This window comes from Dasypus novemcinctus, chromosome 12 (assembly GCF_030445035.2).
Source record: "Dasypus novemcinctus isolate mDasNov1 chromosome 12, mDasNov1.1.hap2, whole genome shotgun sequence".
NCBI lineage: Eukaryota > Metazoa > Chordata > Mammalia > Cingulata > Dasypodidae > Dasypus > Dasypus novemcinctus.
Window position 1 is genome coordinate 104443973 of NC_080684.1, and position 19020 is coordinate 104462992.

At 36.4% G+C, this 19020-nt stretch overlaps 1 protein-coding gene across 2 annotated transcripts in view; it reads right to left on the reverse strand.

The window, feature by feature from the left end:
- The window catches only part of EFCAB6 (EF-hand calcium binding domain 6), a 294900-nt gene that overhangs the window by 245713 nt on the left and 30167 nt on the right, over positions 1-19020 (reverse strand). The window contains exons 5-6 of one of the 2 annotated variants that reach the window (XM_023588220.2): positions 18586-18797; positions 4746-4834 (exon numbers count right to left, since the gene is read on the reverse strand). In XM_023588220.2, coding sequence (XP_023443988.1) covers positions 4746-4834; positions 18586-18797 — 301 coding nt within the window. The remainder of the gene's footprint in view (positions 1-4745; positions 4835-18585; positions 18798-19020) is intronic. The other variant, XM_071219103.1, reaches the window with a different exon arrangement.

Consider the following 19020-nt stretch of genomic DNA (forward strand, 5'->3'; position numbering starts at 1 on the left):
GTTTTATATATGTCCATTAGGTCAAGTTTTTCTATTGTATTACTCAAATATTCTACATCCTTACTGATTTTTTTAATCTGTTTGTTTTTCCAGATACTGATAAAGGTATGCTAAAATCTCTGAGTATGACTTGTGACTATAGCCTATTTTTCCTTGGAATTCTGACAATTTTTACTTTCTATATCTTAAGCATATACTATTAGTTTCATACAAATTTAGAAATTGCTACACCTTCCTGATACAATGCATCTTTTATCATCATAAAGTGATATTCTTTATCTCTATCAATACTTAAATCTTAAAATCTGTTTTGCTTGATATAAATATAGATTCTCTTTCATTTATCTTAATATGGTATAACTTTTTTCATCATTTTGCCTTCAACCTTTTATTTTTTTTTTTTTAATTTTTTTATTTTTTATTGACTTTGTAATAATATTACATTAAAAATATATATGTGAGGTCCCATTCAACCCCACCCCCCCACCCCCCCTCTCCCCCCCCCCAACAACACTCATTCCCATCATCCTGACACATCCATTGGATTTGGTAAGTACATCTTTGGGCACCTCTGCACCTCATATACATTGGTTCACATCATGGCCCATACTCTCCTCTATTCCATCATGTAGGCCCTGTGAGGATTTACAATGTCCGGTGATTACCTCTGAAGCACCATCCAGGGCAGCTCCATGTCCCGAAGACGCCTCCACCTCTCATCTCTTCCTGCCTTTCCCCATACCCTTTGTCCATTATGTCCACTTTTCCCAATCCAATGCCACCTCTTCTATGTGGACACTGGATTGGTTGTGTCCATTGCACCTTTATGTCAAGAGGAGGCTCAGATTCCACCTGGATGCTGGATGCAATCCTCCCATTTTCAGTTGTAATCACTCTAGGCTCCATGGTGTGGTGGTTGTCCTTCTTCACCTCCATCTTAGCTGAGTGTGGTAAGTCCAATAAATCAGATTGTAGGTGCTGGAGTCTGTGCCTTCAACCTTTTATATCCTTACATTAAATGTATCTTTTTATAAAAATGTCAATAGATATTTTAATCCATTCTGATAATCTGTGTTTTTTAACTGAAGTATTTAATCTTTTTATATATTTAATGTAGCTATTGATACATGAGTTTGGGTTTTTAAAAATTCATTTTTGTTTTCTATTTGTACTGTTTGCCATGTTAAATTTGTAGTTCCTGGCCTGGCAAAGGAATGTTTGCATATGAATTTAAGTTCAACATGATTCTCAGGTTCTTTGGTAGGCTCTTCTTCAGAACTCTGTGATGATTCATCTTGTGTGGTGCTCAGAGGCTTTTTAAAAATTCTTTTAAGTTCTGTATTGATTGTGGAAGGTTGTGGTTATTCTTCAGGGAGCAATATTATGCCAAAAGCTATACAGATTATCTAATGTACAAAAGGCACTTTTAGTCCCTCTGCAGAAATGCCCTGCATGTCCACCAGAAGCAAGCCTCAAAAGGTCCAGTTCCTCCTTTTAAGTAAATAATTCCTTGGATGTTTCTGAAAGTTCTTATGATGACACTAACATTATTCTAGATAATGCAAGATCCTCTATGCTAGACACAACAATAGTTCTGTATTTGCCCCTACCAGCTCTCATTCACTGAGAGATGTACCCTTTTGTAAATTATCATTCCAGGCCTTAAATTTCTTTGGAAGCCAAATGGTCTTTGTGTTGCTTCCAACTTAATCAACTGCCACATGACATTAAAGAACCTTGCTCCTCAGTGTGGTGAATTTTAGATGTCACCAGTTCTGGTAATGATAATGTGGCCAGGGCAGAACAGACGGCATATCATTTATATGTTATACTCATTCTATGTTGTCAGTGGTGTCAAGTTTTGGTTGCTACAAATTATGGCATCCTAACCCATATTTCCAGAAGTGCCATGACTACCACTACAAATTGGGGTAATCGAGCTGTAATTCTGTCAATATCCCAAGATTCAGCCCTAGTCTGATAATTTGCTAATTCACTAACTGCATAGGCCCGCTGTTATTTTTATATATGTCAGTATGAAGAGGGTATACAAGATCTGGTTGAATGGGAGACTTGAACACAGTCTACAAAAGTGCCACATGTTTCTCCATTTTCCAAGTACTCTGATATCAGTGGATGAGCATACACCATGGGAGGAAGAGGAGAGGTCCTAGGAGCTCCCACAGAAAAAGGTCAGTCTTATTCTTACAAATACAGAATTGTAGGATGGCAAATGTTTTATTTCTGCACACTGAGGAAATTTTTCCACTGTCTTCTAGCTTTTATTGTCTGAAGTAAGGGTCAGTATCAGATTGTCATTTTTCTGAAGTCAGTTCATTTTTTTTTTCTTGCTCCTTTAAAATTTTTCTCTCTGACTTTAACGGTCTGTAGTTTTACTGTTATATGCCTAGATAGGCATTTCTTTTTAATCTGGCTTATGATTCTGTCATTTTCTCTTCAAATATCACCTCTTTCTCTTCCATCTTTCTGGAAATCTGATTAGAAGGATATTAGGCATGCTCTTCCTATTTTCGATGTCTCTTAAACCTATCTTCCACATTCTGTATCTCCATGTCTTTCTCTACTGTATCCTAGATAATTTCTTCATATCCATTTTTCATGCCACTAATACTCTTTTCAGCTGAGCTTAATTCACTGTTTAAACTCATCCACTGAATTTCGTACCTAAAATTATAGTTTTCAGGAACCAAAGTTCTGTTTTGTAATTTTTCAAATCTTCTTTGTCATTTTTATTTCCTTCTGTTTTGTATTACTATTTTAAATCACATTTTTCATTTCTTTAAACATTTTTAAACCCACTCGTTTTAGATTCTGTATCTGATAGTTCCAATATTTCGAGAGTTTGGATATCTGATTCCCGTGGATATAGTTTCTATTGTTTTTCAGTCATAATTTTTTTTTTTGCCTCTTCATATTTTTTTAAAGATTTTTCTTTTTTTTGGGTGGTCTAGTTTTACTTGGCACTTTATCTGTGGGAATTCTTTAAGGGTTGGGTTGAAGACACATTCCTTCACAGAAGGACACACCTAGTCTAGGATCACTTTTAATAAATTCATAGCCTGAAACTTTTTGGACCACACAGAAAGTACTAATTCAAGCCCAGAACTGCATGAAGCTTACAATTACCATTTTTTCCCTATCTACCCAATGCCAGTGTTGAAACAGGCAGGTTCCTTGTGACCTGCTGTGATACAGGTTTATATTTGTAATTAATCCTTCCGTGAAGACACAGGTGTCCCAACTTTATATCACTGGTCCTCCATTAGACTTTTCCACCTTGGACCAGCCTCTTAAGTTTTACCTCTTGACCTCTTCACTCCAGGTGGCCAATAAAACTGAAACACAAATTCATTAGCATTTGGCTGATACCCTCAGGGAAAAACCTGGCTTTATAGAATGCTCACTCTCTGCATTCCAATTTTCACTTCATGTTTGACCCCTAAGCATTTCTTACTTTCTTGGCAGCTCTGTAATGCATTAAAATGTATATATTTTACCCTTTACCCATCATTTCAATTATTTTCAGTGGAAGAGTTGTTCACGTTATATAGCCTAAAATACTACTATTAAGAGAATTCTCTACTATAATGGGTTATCACCAATGGTAAAGAGAATTCAGTTTCATGAATAAATCTTTCTAATTTGGTTTAAACATTTAGTCTTTTATGTTTAAGAAAGCATCTTATGAGTCTTTTCATCTCAATTAATTTTAGGCTGAAGTTTTTTAAAAACATCTCTCTTGATTTCAGTTTTTCTACTTGTTTAACTTCTCCAGTAAAGAATATTCAAATTAGGTTACTCTCCACCCAAAGTGTTACCCCACAAATGGTGGTGGTTTTAGGTCAAAAGTATGAATATATATGCAATCTATAAAAGAACTAATCATTCTTTTGACTGAAACTGGAAATTATCTTAGTTCACCACTTACTGAGTATTAACTAAACAGAGCAAAGAAGAATTCCAGATCATGGAGAGGATAATATTTTGTCAGTCTTTTTGGAGCTGCTACATTAATTCTACAATTAAACTGTTTCAGTGATAGATTCCATCATGAACTTATAATATCAAAATTTGCTAGTATTTCAGGATCAAGTTTAATTCTTATAAATGTGCAACTCCTGAGAAAATGGGGCTTATTCACTTAGCCAATCTGAGTAAATTACTTTCTTTATGAAAAGAATATTTCCTAGATCCTATTCTAGAATCAAAGGACTTTATAGCTGATAGAGATATTAAAGGTCACACTCTCCTTCATTTTACAAACAAAGCAATGAACCCCATGTTTATACTAAAGCTATGAAATACTAAAGGAACTCATTTAAATATTCCTTTTTAAATACTTCATTTCTAGCCACCAAAACCTGATCACTTGTGAATGAACAACAATAAAAATGTATAAAAATCAACAATTTTACCTTAGTCATCTTAATATTTTTACTTCAAAACTAAAGAGCATAATTCTGAATATGAAATATTTAATCTGGTTTTAATTTGCTATGTTTCCATTATAAGCATTATTTCTTATATCTTATATAGATGTGAGAATGTTCGCTAAATAAATGTTTGACTGAGGATTAATTCCATTAAATTTTATATGAAGAAGTGCTACCAGTACAAGTGTTCCATATATACCTATGATGTGATTACTTCTAATGGCCTTCTGTTCTATCTCTTAGTCATCATTCCAAATTTCACAATTTCAAATAAGCAAACAAAACTCTTACCTCTTTATAACATTTACATTTAGGTCAATTCCGCCAAACCTGGACAGGAATTCAAGGTATGGTACAGCACCAGAACTGGTAAGGGGGATCTACATTCAAACAAGAAGAAAGACAGCCTGTTAGAGAGAGAAGCGGGATCTCAGTGATGGGCAGTGTTGTAAGGTTCAAAACTGTAGCTTTCGTCGTGTAATGTAAGATGCTATTAATGGGAGGGACATTCAAGCATTTACAACTACGCAATCCAGGTGTCTGGGTCTGCTTGCATCCTCAGCAGACCAAGTACAAACAGTATCCAAAAATGCCAGTCTATAGTCCGTTAAAGTCAACACATTATTCAACATGAAACCTGTGTAAATCTAAAATCTGTCAAGAAAATAAAATAAAATAGAAAAACATTCTAATATATATAGTTCTCAAGATTCTGAGGTCACAGCACAATTTTACACTCTAAGTTAGAATGCCATATGAACAACTTTCTGCATATTCATATACTTTTAAGGTAGAAAAGATAGTTTTAAATTTTAAAAATGTCATGAAGGCCATTATTGGATCAATTGTGTCTATATGGACAATAGCTTGAATAAAAGCATTATTTCTATGTTAAATGTACTGAAGTTGATAACTGCACTATGATTATTTAAGAGAATAACCCTTATTCTTAGGAAAGGTTCACTGAAGTATTTAGGGGTAAAGAGCCATTATAAAAGCAACTTCCTCTCAAATGGCTCAGAAAAAAAAATACACATGCAATGCAATGTTTGCATAGGTTGTGAATATAGTTTGTGTATAATAGAGACCATGTAAGAGCAAAATGATAAAGTAAATGGGGTAAAATGTTAAAATAGGTAAAACGAGTAAAAATGTAGCTTTTACTGGCCACTATTTTTTCTTGCAAATTTCCTGGAGGTTGGAAATTCTTTCTAAAATAAAAAGCTTTAAAAATTTTAAATGAAAAACATTTCCAATAAGTAATCATGAGACTAAAATTAAAATAAGTATAGAATAAATATATCATAAATATAAATATATTTCAGCCTTCACACAAATATACAAAGTTCAACTTCCCTTAGAGTTGAATGGTTCCCAACTCTACACAATCAAGCTTGATATCTACCTAGCCCTTAAAATTCCATCCTCAAAGCCTGGCATGGTTATCTCAGTCTTTCCCAAAGGATAAATTTCTCTTTATTATTTAAAACATGTATAACTTGAAAATGAGGCTTGGGAAAGCACACAGAGTAGGCCTCTGTAGAAGCCTGGAAAAGAGACCCATTACTTTTATATCTGATAGGGCATTTTTGAGTAAATGTAATCTTGGATAAACACTTCAAAGTTACCCTAATCTTCTTGCAGAAGAAGGGCAAGATAGATTAAGAGAACTTTAGATGTCCTTATACTTTCAGTAGTGATTCGAGTAAATAAGGAAAAAATAAACTTACACGTATCAGGTTTATCTTCAGTAAATGGACACAGGCACTGCTCTCAGAATTGTACATGAGTTAGCTCACCTAACCCTAAACCAACCTTCTTGGATGGTGCCATTTTCCATATTTCACAGAGTGGAGGTGAGACCTGCCTGCATGGCATGGTCATTAAGGAATAGAGGTGTTTGTGATTACAAAGCCCAAGTTCATCTCACTACACTAACCACCCTGCCTATAAAGAAAAAGCAAGTCCATTAAACTATTCGAGTATGAATCACATTTCATATTGTTCATATTGTTATTTATGGTCTATTACAAATTCTAATGTGGCAGATAAATTATCACAATGACCCGTTTCCAAAGTTAGTCTAATAGGAGATACTCTGCTCAGTACTTACCTTTTCAGTATTTATGATTCCAGCAAAAATGTTTAAGAATCAAAATCATCCAAAGATCAATCCATAAAAGCAAATTCTTAGACTGGGACTGAGGGAGGGTAGCTTTTACATCAATATCCATCATGTCAATAAATATCTTCAAAGATTTCTCTTTCCCAACCTGGCACAACCACTTGGACCAGAACAGAACTTCCGTTTGCCCTCTCTGGAATTTATTTGCCAACTCGGCTTCTTTAAAAATAGTACTCAGAAACTTTGAGACATCCACATACAAAGACAAATGTTTGTGTCACTATTAACGGAATCAAAGGTACAGGAAAGGCTACAAACACTGCCTCCTCACCGTTCTCTCCCTCACCAAGAAGCAACTCCTTACAGGTTCTTGAAATAAAACTAAAGCTTGAAGCGGATGTGACTCAACTGATAGAGCATCCACCTACCATATAGGAGGTCCAGGGTTCAAACACAGGGCCTCCTGACCTGTGTGGTGAGCTGGCCCATGCGCACTACTGCCACGTGCAAGGAGTGCCGTGCCATGCAGGGGTGTGTCCCCTGCATAGGGGAGCCCCTCGCGCAACGAGTGTGCCCCTCAAGGAGAGCCGTGCTGCGCGAAAAGCGCAGCCCGCCCAGGAGTAGCACTGCACACATGAGAGCTGACACAGCAAGATGATGCAACAAAAAAAAAGAGACACAGATTCCCGGTGCCGCCCAGAATATAAGCAGACACAGAAAAATACACAGCGAATGGACACAAGCGAGCCAACAACGGGGGTGGGGGAAGGGGAGAGAAATAAATAAAAATAAATCTTAAAAGAAAACTAAAGCTAAGTAAATCAGACTGAAACTGGAAAGCCCTTTTCTAATTTTAAGGGAATATTCCCATGAAATACTTCACCAGTTGTAGCACCACATGGGTTAGTCATAAAAAGATCTGCAAAGGTCACAGGCACTGTGAACTCCAGGATGAGGAAGGGAATACCCCACCCTACATTTCCAATGACCTCGGACTCCCTGAAAACGCACTGTACCCCAGCCTCCTTGGTTTACGTGGGTCACAGGGGCTCAAGATCCTAGAAGAACATTTACTATTTAGGAAAACTGCCAGAATCAGAACCTGTTTGTAATAAAACCTCTGAAGTACTAGAGTTCTTAGTGACTTCTTTAAGAACAGATGTAGCATTTTATGTCTGTTAAAAGCAGATACACGTTTGATATTTTCTGTACTTTTCTTCTTCCTGCATAGCTAATTAGCTTAGGAAGATTGTCAAATTTTAAAATTAACATAAGATCATGAATATAAGGAGACATTAGCAGGAAATATTTTAACTCTCCATTTGTCGTAAATAAAGGATCAGTTAAATTGAGATTAGGAGGAAACTGATGCAATGTTTGCAAGGACAAATATACTTTAAAAGTAAGACAGCATTACCACATGACCCAGCAAATCCACTACTAGGTATATACCTAAGAATAAAATAAAAACAACCAGGGGTTTTTGGAGAAATGGATGATTCCACGGCCACGAGAAAGTACAAATGAATTAGGAATACCTTGTTATCGGAAAGCAAGAAAATGGTAAAAAAATAATGGAGACATGTTGAAAGGATGCAGAAACCAGATTGAAGGGGTCCTATGGGGTGAATGGGGGACAATGTATGCATCAGCATGAATAATGAAGGTAACAGATCAGAACCCTCTGAATAGAAGAGGACAACTTGAGTACCTGCAAATATAAAAATGATAAACAAATAAATTGGAAGTTTGATGAAGAAGTTTCAAAATTTCTACCATAGAATACGTATTAATTACAAAAATAAAAGTAATTTTACCATGGAAAAATCTGACAGATCCCACCTTAATCAAATGATCAAAGTGAATATCAAGAGTAATGAGATAAACTGAAGTTATGTACAACCTAATAATATGCAATGAGAAGAACACTGTATTGCTTCTGTGATATTCCTGCCAAAGATACAAGCCTGAATTTAATGTTAAGAAAATATCATATAAACTCAAACAGATCATTCTACCAAATAACAAGTCTGAAATCTTCAAAATGTTATGCCTACAAAAGTCAAGATGGGAAGCAGACTTGACCCAATGAATAGGGCATCTGCCTACCACATGGGAGGTCTGCAGTTCAAACCCCGGGCCTCCTTGACCTGTGTGGAGTTGGCCAATGCTCAGTGCTGATGTGCGCAAGGAGTGCCATGCCACGCAGTGGTGTCCCCTGCGTAGGAGAGCCCCATGCACAAGGAGTGTACCCCATAAGGAGAACCACCCAGCATGAAAGAAAGAGCAGCCTGCCCAAGAAGGGCACTGCACACACGGAGAGCTGACATAACAAGATGATGCAACAAAAAGAAACACAGATTCCTGCTGCCGCTGATAAGGATAGAAGTGGTCACAGAAGAACACACAGCGAATGGACACAGAAAGCAGACAACTGGGGGGAGAGGGGAAGAGGAGAGGGGAAAAAAACTTAGGAAAAAAAAAAGTCAAGATAAGACTAAAGGAGACTAAATGTAATACATGTAATACATGATTCTGACCGGGAGCCTATAAGGGAACAACTGACAAATCCTGATGAGATTTTGAAGACTTAGTATACAAAAAGAATGTAAAGTAGTTTATTAACAATTTTCAAAGTGATTATATGTTGAAATGAGATAGTGTTTTAAATAAACTTGGCTCAATGAAATATATTATTAAAATTAATTTCCCCTGTTTATTTTTTTTACTTTTTAGTGTGGCTACTAGAAAATTTTAAATTACATTTATGGCTCACATTATATTTCTATTGGACAGCACTGGTATCGGATATTGTCCCAAAATACCCAAATATGAAGAACCAGGAAAATGTGGTCCATTTTCAAGAGCAAAGACAATGCAGACCAACTCTTAGATGACTCAGATTTTAAGAATTATTGCACAAGGACATTAAAGCAGCTATTTTAACTATGCTCAGTGAGGTAAAAGAAATACGTTCATAATTGAATTAAAAACAGGAAATATAAGCAGATAAAAAATTATTTTTCAAAGGAAACAAATGGAAATTAATGAACATACAATAAAATTAAAAATTCACTGAGTGAGCTAATAGCAGATGAAGGAAGAGTCAGTAACCTTGAAAATGCATAGATATTACCCAATCGGAAAAATAGAGAGAAAAAAGATTTTAAAAAATGAACACCTCAAAAAGATAAACATAGAATTATTACATGACCCAGTGATTCCACTCATACTTATATGCCCCAAAGAACTGAAAAGAGGTACTCACACAAACATACGTACACACACTGATAGCAGCCTATTCACAATAGCAAAGGGTAGAAGCAGCCCAATGGATGAATGTCTAAACAAAATGTAGTATATACTCACAATGGAATATTTTTCAGCCATAAAAAGGAATGAAGTACTGATGTGGGCAACAATACGGATGGACCTCAAAATCATTATGATAAGTGAAAATAGTCAGAGACAAAAGGTCACATATTATACAATTCCATTTACATGAAATGTCCAGCATAGGCAAATCCATGCAGATAGAATGCTTATTAGTGGTTTCCAGGGGCTGGTGGGAAAGGGAAAATGGGAACAACTGTTTAATGAATACCTTTTGACATGATGAAACAGAGGTGGTGGCTGCAAAACATTGTGACTGTAGTAAATGCCACTGAATTGTCCTCTTTAAAATGGTTAACTTTATATGTGAATTTTACCTTAATGCAAAATGAGCAGATCCCAGGAGGCTGTTGGACAATATCAAAAAGTCTAAAGGAGTGTTACCGGATTTTATTTAGGTTCTTGGCTATGCTGCAGAAATGAATTTCAAGAGCACACTGAATGAGTTAGGCTGGTAATTTATTCAGGTAGGGAGGGAAGAGAAATGGGAGAAAATAACAGAGCGGGGTCCCAGGTAGAGAGGAAGGAGTAGAAAAGGGATAAAGAAGGCTGATTTATAGACTACAGTTCCCCATGATAGGTTATAAATCCCCAGGTTTACTTGCAAGGCCACATGGCAGAGGAAAAGTGGCGAGAGCAGCGCACAGAGGGCAGGAATGGGTCCAGAGGAGAGAGAGAGCAGAGCAAGAGCTCTCTCAGGCCTGTGGTCTGCTTTATAAACGATTAGTTATTCCACTCCTATGCTAATGGCAGGGGAGGGGTTCCAGCTGTTCGCTGTTTTGACTGATCACCCCACCCATCAATTCCCCCAGTGAGGACCCAATGATAAAGTCCTCGGGGAATATCTGGGGCTTTTCCTTGCTCCCAGAAGTCATCTTTGTTCTGAATGACACAACCTTGGGGGTGGGGGTCTTCCAGCAGCCATCTTGGGGATTACTGATGTCTACATGGACTTTCTGCCAGGTTCCAGATCCGTCTATTAATTCCCTATCTTACTAGCCTGCTTCAAAAGGAAAAATATACTCTCTAAAGGGATAAAGTAAGCCTTAGAGCCAGACACAAATATAGCAGAGATTTGGGAACTATCAGGCTAGGAATTTAGAATAGCTATGATTTATATGCTAAGGACTCTAGGGCTAAAAGTTAACAAAATGCAATAACAGGTGGGTAATGTAAAAAGAGAGATGGGAACTCCAAGGAAGAATCAAAAGGAAATACCAGAAATAAAAAACAGTATAATAGAAATGAAGCATGTCTTTGAGGGCCTCATCAGTAGACTGGACACAGCCAAGGACAGAATTACTGAGCTTGAAAATATAGCACTAGAAACTTCCCAAACTAAAGAGCAAAAAGAATGAAAAAAAGTGGAACAGAATATCCAAGAACTGCAGGACAATTACAAAATGCACAACAGGGGTATACTGGGAAAATAAGATGGAGAAGAAAGAAATAAGGGAGCAGATTATTTGAAGTAATAATGACTGATATTTTTCCAAAATTAATGACAAACACAAAACCACAGATGCAGGAAGCTCAGAAAACACCAAGCAGGATAAATACCTATGCATATCAAATTTAAACTGCAGAAAAACAAAGACAATCTTGAAAGAAACCAGTGGGAGTTGGGTTGGGGGAACAACCTTATCCATAGTGCTGCAGTGTAACAAGATAAGAATTACATCAGACTTCTCACAGCAAACCATGCAAACGAGAAGAGAATAGAGAATAGGAGTAAAATATTTTCTTTTCTTTTTTTCTTTTTTTTTTGTCTTTATTTTTTAATGTTACATTAAAAAAATGTGAGGTCCCCATATATTCCCCCACCCCCCTCACCCCATTCTTCCCATAACAACAACCTCCTCCTCCATCATGGGACACTCACTGCTCTCGGTGAACACATCTCTGAGCACTGCTGCACCACATGGTGAATGGTCCACATTGAAGATAACACTCTCCCACAGTCCACCCAGTGGGCCATGGAAGGACACACAATGTCCAGTAATTGTCCCCGCAGCACCACCCAGGACAACTCCAAGTCCTGAAAATGCCCCCACATCTCTTCTTCCCACTTCCCACCCCCAGCGGCCATCATGGCACTTTCCCCACTTCAACACCACATTTACTTCCATCACTAATCACGACAATTCCAGAATAGAGCATCAGCAAGTCTATTCCAAACCATACTAGGAGTGAAATATTTTAAGTGATGAAAGAAAGGGAAAAAAAACTAGAATTCTGTATCCAGTAAAATTATCCTTCAAGCGTGAAGGAGAAACAAAGACTTCCTCAGGCAAACAAACATGGAGGGTATTAGTTCTAAGACCTGCCTTAGAAAAAATGTTAAAAAAAAAAAAAAGTTCTTCAGAGAAAAGAAAAGGCATACTACATGTCAGAAACTCAGATCTCCATAAAGAAAGAATGCCACAATGAATAAATGAAGGTAAAATAAACTTTCCTTTTTCTTACTCTTAATTGATCTAACAGATAGCAGTTTGCTCAACATAGTAATATCATTGAAGTATTGGGAGATTATAGCTTATGAAAATGAATGACAACAGTGTTATAAGGGACAAGAGAGAGGAATTGGGAATATTCTGCTATAAGGCACTTATACTCCTGTAAAGAAGAATGTTATTTGAAAACAGTTTAGCCATTATTTATAAATGTATTTTGCAAATTCCCAGACAGCCATTAAAGAATTTTGAAAAGAAGTATAATTGATATGCTGAGAGGAGAGAAAGTGAAATCATATAAAATACTCAATTAAAACCAGAGAAGGACTATATTGAGGTAAATGAGAACAAAAACAGAACATACTAAAACTTACGGGGTACATCAAAGTCACTGCTAAGAGGGAAATGTATAGCTCTAAATGCTTACATTAAAAAAGAAGATCTCAAATCAGAGACCTAAACTCACAACTGGAAGATCTAGAAAAAGAAGACCAAACTAAACCCAAAGTGAGCCTAAGAAAGAAAATAATAAAGATTAGAGAGATGACAAAAATAGAGAATTTTTAAAAATCAATAGATTCAATGAAACCAAAACTTATTTTGTTGAAAAGATCAATAAAATCAAGAAACCTTTAGCAAAACTGACAAAGAAAAAGAGACAGAGAATGCAAATATTAAATTAAGAAATAAAATGGGTGACATTTCTACAGATCCCACAGAACTACAAAGGATTATAAGTGGATAATATGGCCAAATGTACACCAGCAAATTATATAATGTAAATGAAATAGAAAGAGTACTGAAACCACCTACACTGACTAAGAAGAAATGAAAGATCTCAACAGACCAATAACTTGTAAAGAGATTGAATCAGTAATCAAAAACTTCCCAACAAAGAAAAGCCCAGGACACTATGATTTCATGGTGAATTTTACCAAACATCCCAAGAATTAACACCAATCCTTCTCAAACTCTTCCAAAAAATTGAAAAGAAGAAGAAAATTCCTCAATTCATGAATTTAACATCACCCTAATACAAAAGCCAGATAAAGATACCACAGTAAAATAAAATTATAGACCAATACCTCTTATGAATAGAGATGTAAAAACCCTCAAGAAAATTCTAACAAACCAAATCCTATAGCATATTAAAAGAATTATACACCATGATCAAGAGGGATTTATCATAGCTATGGAAGGGGGGTTTAACCCAAGAAAATCAATTAACATAATACACCAAATTAATGGAACAAAGGAAGAAAATATATAACCATCTCGATGTAGGAAAGACATTTGACAAAGTCTAGCACCCCTTCTTGATTTAAAAAAAAAAATAGAAAACTAAAAATAGAAGGAAACTTCCTCAATATGATTAAGGGCATACATAAAAAACTCAGTTAACATCATACCTAATGGTGAAAGACTGAAAGCTTTCTCTGTAAGATCAGGAACACAACAAGAATGCCACTGACACCACTGTTATTCAAAATTGTTCTGGAAGTTCTAGCTAGAGCAATTAGGCTAGAAAAAGAAATAACGACATCCAAATTGGAAAGGAAGAAGGAAAACTTTCCCAATTTGCAGATGATATAATCCTATATATATATAAAAAAAAAAATCCTGAAAAATCCACAGCAAAGCCACTAAAGCTAATAAATGAATTCAGCAAAGAGGCAAGGTACAAGATCTACATACAAAAATCAGTTGTATTTCTATACACTAGAAATGAGCAACCTGAAGAGGGAATTAAGAAAAAAGTTCCATTTATTATAGGAACTAAAAAAAAATCAAATATCTAGGAATAAATTTAACCAAGTATGCAAACAACTTATATTCAGAAAACTACAAAACGTTTCTGAAAGAAATTAAAGAACTAAATAAATGGAAGGACACTCCTCTATTCATGAATTAGAAGACTAAATATTGTCAAGATGTCAATTCTACTCAGAGTCAATGCAATCCCAATCAAAATTCCAAAAGCCTCCTTTGCAGAAATAGAAAAGCCAATCAAGTTCGTGTGGAATGATAAAGGGCTCTGAATATCCACAACCATCTTGAAAAAGAAAAATGAAGTTGAAGGACTCACACTTCACAATTTTAATATTACAAAGTTACAGTAATTTAAAAAAAAAAAAAGCTTGGTACTGGAATAAGGAGAGATGTATAAACCAATGAAATCATATCAAAAGTTCAGAAATAAACCCTTATATCCAAGACCAATGGATTTTTAAAGGGTGCTAAATCCACACAATGGGGAAAGAAAAGTCTCTTCAACAAATGGTGCTGGGAAAACTGGATATATATTTGTAAAAATGAAGGTGGACGCTTACCTCATACCATACATAAAAATTAATCCAAAATGGATAAAAGGCCTAAATATAAGAACCAAAACTATAAAACTAGAAGAAAGCATAAGGAAGCACTTTGAAGACCTTGTGTTAGGCATTGTTTTTTAGACTTTACACTCAAGCACCAAAAGAAAAAAAAAAGATAAATGGCACTTTACCAAAATTTAAAACTTCTGTGCATCATAGGATTTCATCATGAAAGTAAAAAGACAATGTACAGAATGGGAGAAAATATTGGGAAGCCACATATCTAATAAGGATTTTGTATCCAGAATATGTAAAGAAATCCTCCAACTCAAAAACAAAAATACAAACAACCCAATTAAAACATGGTCAAAAGACTTGAATAAATATTTCTCCAGAGAAGATATACAAGTGGACAATAAGCATATGAAGAGATGTTCAACATCATTAGCCATTAGGGGAATGCAAATAAAAATCACAATAAGATACTATTTCACACCTACTAGAATGGCTACTATTACAAAACAAAAAATAACAAGTGTTAGAGCAGATGTGGAGAAATAGGAACATTTGTTCAATAGTGGGAATGTAAAATGGTGCAGCTACTGTGGAAAAGTTTGGTTATGCCTCAGAAAGTTAAATATAGAATTACCTTATGACTCCACAAACTCCACTCCTAGATACGCATTCAAAAGACTGAAAACAGGAACTCAAACAAATATTTACACACCAATGTAAATAGTGGCATTACTCACAGTTGCCAAAAGACAGAAGCAACCCAAGAGTCCATCAACTGACGAAATGATAAAAAAATATGGTATATATATACAATGGAATATTATTCAGCCATTTATAGGAATTAACCTCTGATACCTGTGGCAACAATGGATGAAACTTGAAGACATCATGTTAAATGAAACAAGCCAGGCACAAAAGGACAAATATTGCATGATCTCACTGATACAACATAATTAGAATAAGAAAACTCATAAAGTCAGAATCTAGAATATAGGGTATCAGGGGATAGAGTGGGGTATGGAATAGGGAGTTAATACTTAAAATGTATGGTTTCTATTCGGGATGATGGAAAAGGTATGGTAATGGAGGTGGTGATAGTAACACAACAATGTGATCACATTAACAGCACTGAATTATATTCGAATGTGGTTAAAGGGAGAAATTAGGTTAGTAGAATAAAACAATTCTTAAAATATTCATGGAACTACACAACACAAACAGTGAACCCTAAGTTAAACTATGGACTATAATTAATAATACCATTGTAATGAATGTGCTTCCATCAATTTTCACAAATGTACCACACCAATGCAAGATGTTAATAATAGGGTGGTATATGGGAACTCTGTATTTTATGCATGATTTTTATATAAACCACAACTTATCTAATTAAAAAAAGGGAGTGGGGGAAATAGGTAAAGGGATGGAAAAAGATATACCATGCTAATACAAATCAAATAAAACTGGAGAATCTATATTAATTTCAGACAAAGCAGAATTCAGAACAAGTAAAATTATCAGGGATAAAGAGAGGCATTACATAGTGATAAAGGGGTCTACTCTCCAAGAAAAAAGCCACAGAAATGATCCATGACATTAAAAATTGACAAGTTAGACTTGATTAATATTTTAAACATTTTCTCTGTGAAAGACAGAATGAAAAGACAAGCCACTGACTGAGAGACAGTATTTGCAAAACATATATCTCATAGAGGACTTGTATCTAAAATGTACAAAGAACTCTGAAAACTCAACAATAAGTAAACTAACAATCCCTATTAAAAATGGGCCAAAGATCTGAATAGATACCTCACCAAAGAAGACACACAGATGGCAAATAAGCATATGAAAAAAAGAAGCTCAGCATCATGTGTCATTGGGAAATTGCAAATTAAAGTAACAGTGAGATACTACCACACTCCTATTAGAATGGCTAAAAGTCAAAACACTGACAACAGCAAAGTTGGATATGGAGCGACAGTAACTCATTCATCGCTGGCGGGAATGCAAAATGGTACCATCACCTTGGAAGACAGTTGGCAGTTTCTCAGAAAGCTGAACACAGACTTACCTACCATACAATCCGGCAATCACACTCCCAGGTATTTACCCAAATGAGTTGAAAACTATGTCCATCTAAAGCCTGCACATGTTTACAGCAGCTTTATTCATAATTGCCACAAACTGGAAGGGGCCAAGATGTCCTTCGCTAGATGAGGTGAAGGTAAACAGAAAAGCAAACTGTGGTCCATCCATACAATGGAATATTTTTCAGCGATAAAAAGAAATGAATTATCAAGCCATGAAAAGACACGAAGGAGCCTTAAATGCATATTATTAAGTAAAAAAAGCCAGTCTGAAAAGGCTACATACTATAGCATTCCAACTATATGACATTCTGGAAAAGGCAAAACTATAGAAACTGTAAAAACATCAGTGCTTGCCAGGGACTGGGGGCAAGGGCAGGAGGAATGAGCCGGTGGGGCATGGGGCGTTCTTACGGCAGGGCACTCTCCTCTACGTCACTGTAATGGTGGACACATGTCACTACGCAGCTGTCAAAACCCACAGAACTCTACAACACAGAGAGTGAATCTTAACGGACCACAGGGCTTTAGTTAATAATGGATCAATACTGGTTCATCAGTTGTCACAAATGTTCCACACTAATACAAACTGTTAATAAGAGAGGAAATTAGGGTGGGGGTGGGTGTAGGGGCCAGGGGAAGGTAAACCTAAAGCTGCTCTAAAAAAGTCTATGAATTTTTTAAAGAAATATAGATACTGTCTATATGTGTGTACAACCTCAGTTACTGGGTTAGTGGTTTGGAAGGAACACTCCCGCCCAGCTTGTCCACTCTTGTAATTACCATACTGATCCCCATCGATTCAGACTGAGTGTTTAATTCCTACCGTATGGTCCATCCTTTCCTAAGGGCCCTGAGGGCACAGCCCTCCCTCTCACACACATTTTTACCCTTTTACATCCCTGGTGTGGCACACCACCCAGAGACCCAGAGGCCCTCATCCTTACACCTGTCCCCAGCTGACTGCACTGTCCCCAGCTGCGAACACTTCGCTGGCTCCCAGCTGCTTCCAGGAGTAAGGTCAAACCCTTTGACGAGGTGCCATTGGGGCTGGCCCCTAACTCCTCCTCTGACACACAGCCCTTCACTTCAGACATAAATGACCCTGCTGTTTCCTGGATAAACAGGTCCCACCACCTCAAGCCTCCCAGCCTTCACATAGGCTGGTTCTTCTGCCCAGAGTGCCCTTCCCTTCTTCGTGCGTCTAGAACACCCGTTCCTCAGCTGAAAGTAGGCTTCACTATCCCTCCTCCAGAAAGGCCTCCCGACGGCAGCTGCTCATTTCCAGGCCCTCCTCTAACCCAGCACAGATCAGCATTTCATGAATCTCTCACTGGACATAGCACCTGAGGGCAGGGCCCACGTGGGATCTGCCTGCATCCTCAGTGTGCAGCACTGACAGTATTCAAGAACCACTGGATGCTGGAACAAAATGTGAAGTACCAAAATACAAGTTGTCCACATTATTTCTATACAGTAGCCTTAAAAATATAAAATAACTTTCTAAAAAACCTAAAAGAAAATGTCCAGAACAGCGCTACATGAAAAACATGACCCAAGAAAGTGATGATCATGATCACCCCAAATCTGCCAAATTTAATTTAGTGAATTGTGAAACATAAACCAAACTTTGGTTGCTAATTTGTGATAGAAGGGAAAAAGTCAAAATAGATTACAGTCTTTTATAATTAACTCTGTCTTTTCCCTAAGTGACTTATTCTAAGCGGTTATAAGATACTGTACCTGAGCCAATAGATCTTGAAATTGTTCTCTTGTCAGAGGCAGAAGGAAGGTGGTGATAGCTCTTCTCAGTTCAGCTTTTGACACCGTCTGGTTCTGACCAGTATCGAGCAGCTGAAAGGCTTTTTTCAACTCATCCCCTTTATCAGTAATTTTTTGAAATAAAATCCGTTTAACATCTAAGAAGGACAGTACTGGATTTGCAACAGCTGTGGCTATAAAAGAGATATAGCTATTTATTAAATGCCTTTAAAGCTGAGATACTAAAAACTATTCCACTGTTTAATAGAATCAAACTTCCAAAACAATTATTTCTTCTACTATATTGAGGTGTCCATGGCTAAGCTTTAGCTGACTTGCAGTGAAAAATCTAGTTATTTTTCACCTTCTGGATCTTAGTCAATATCGAATAACATTAATAACATTAGTTGGAAAAAG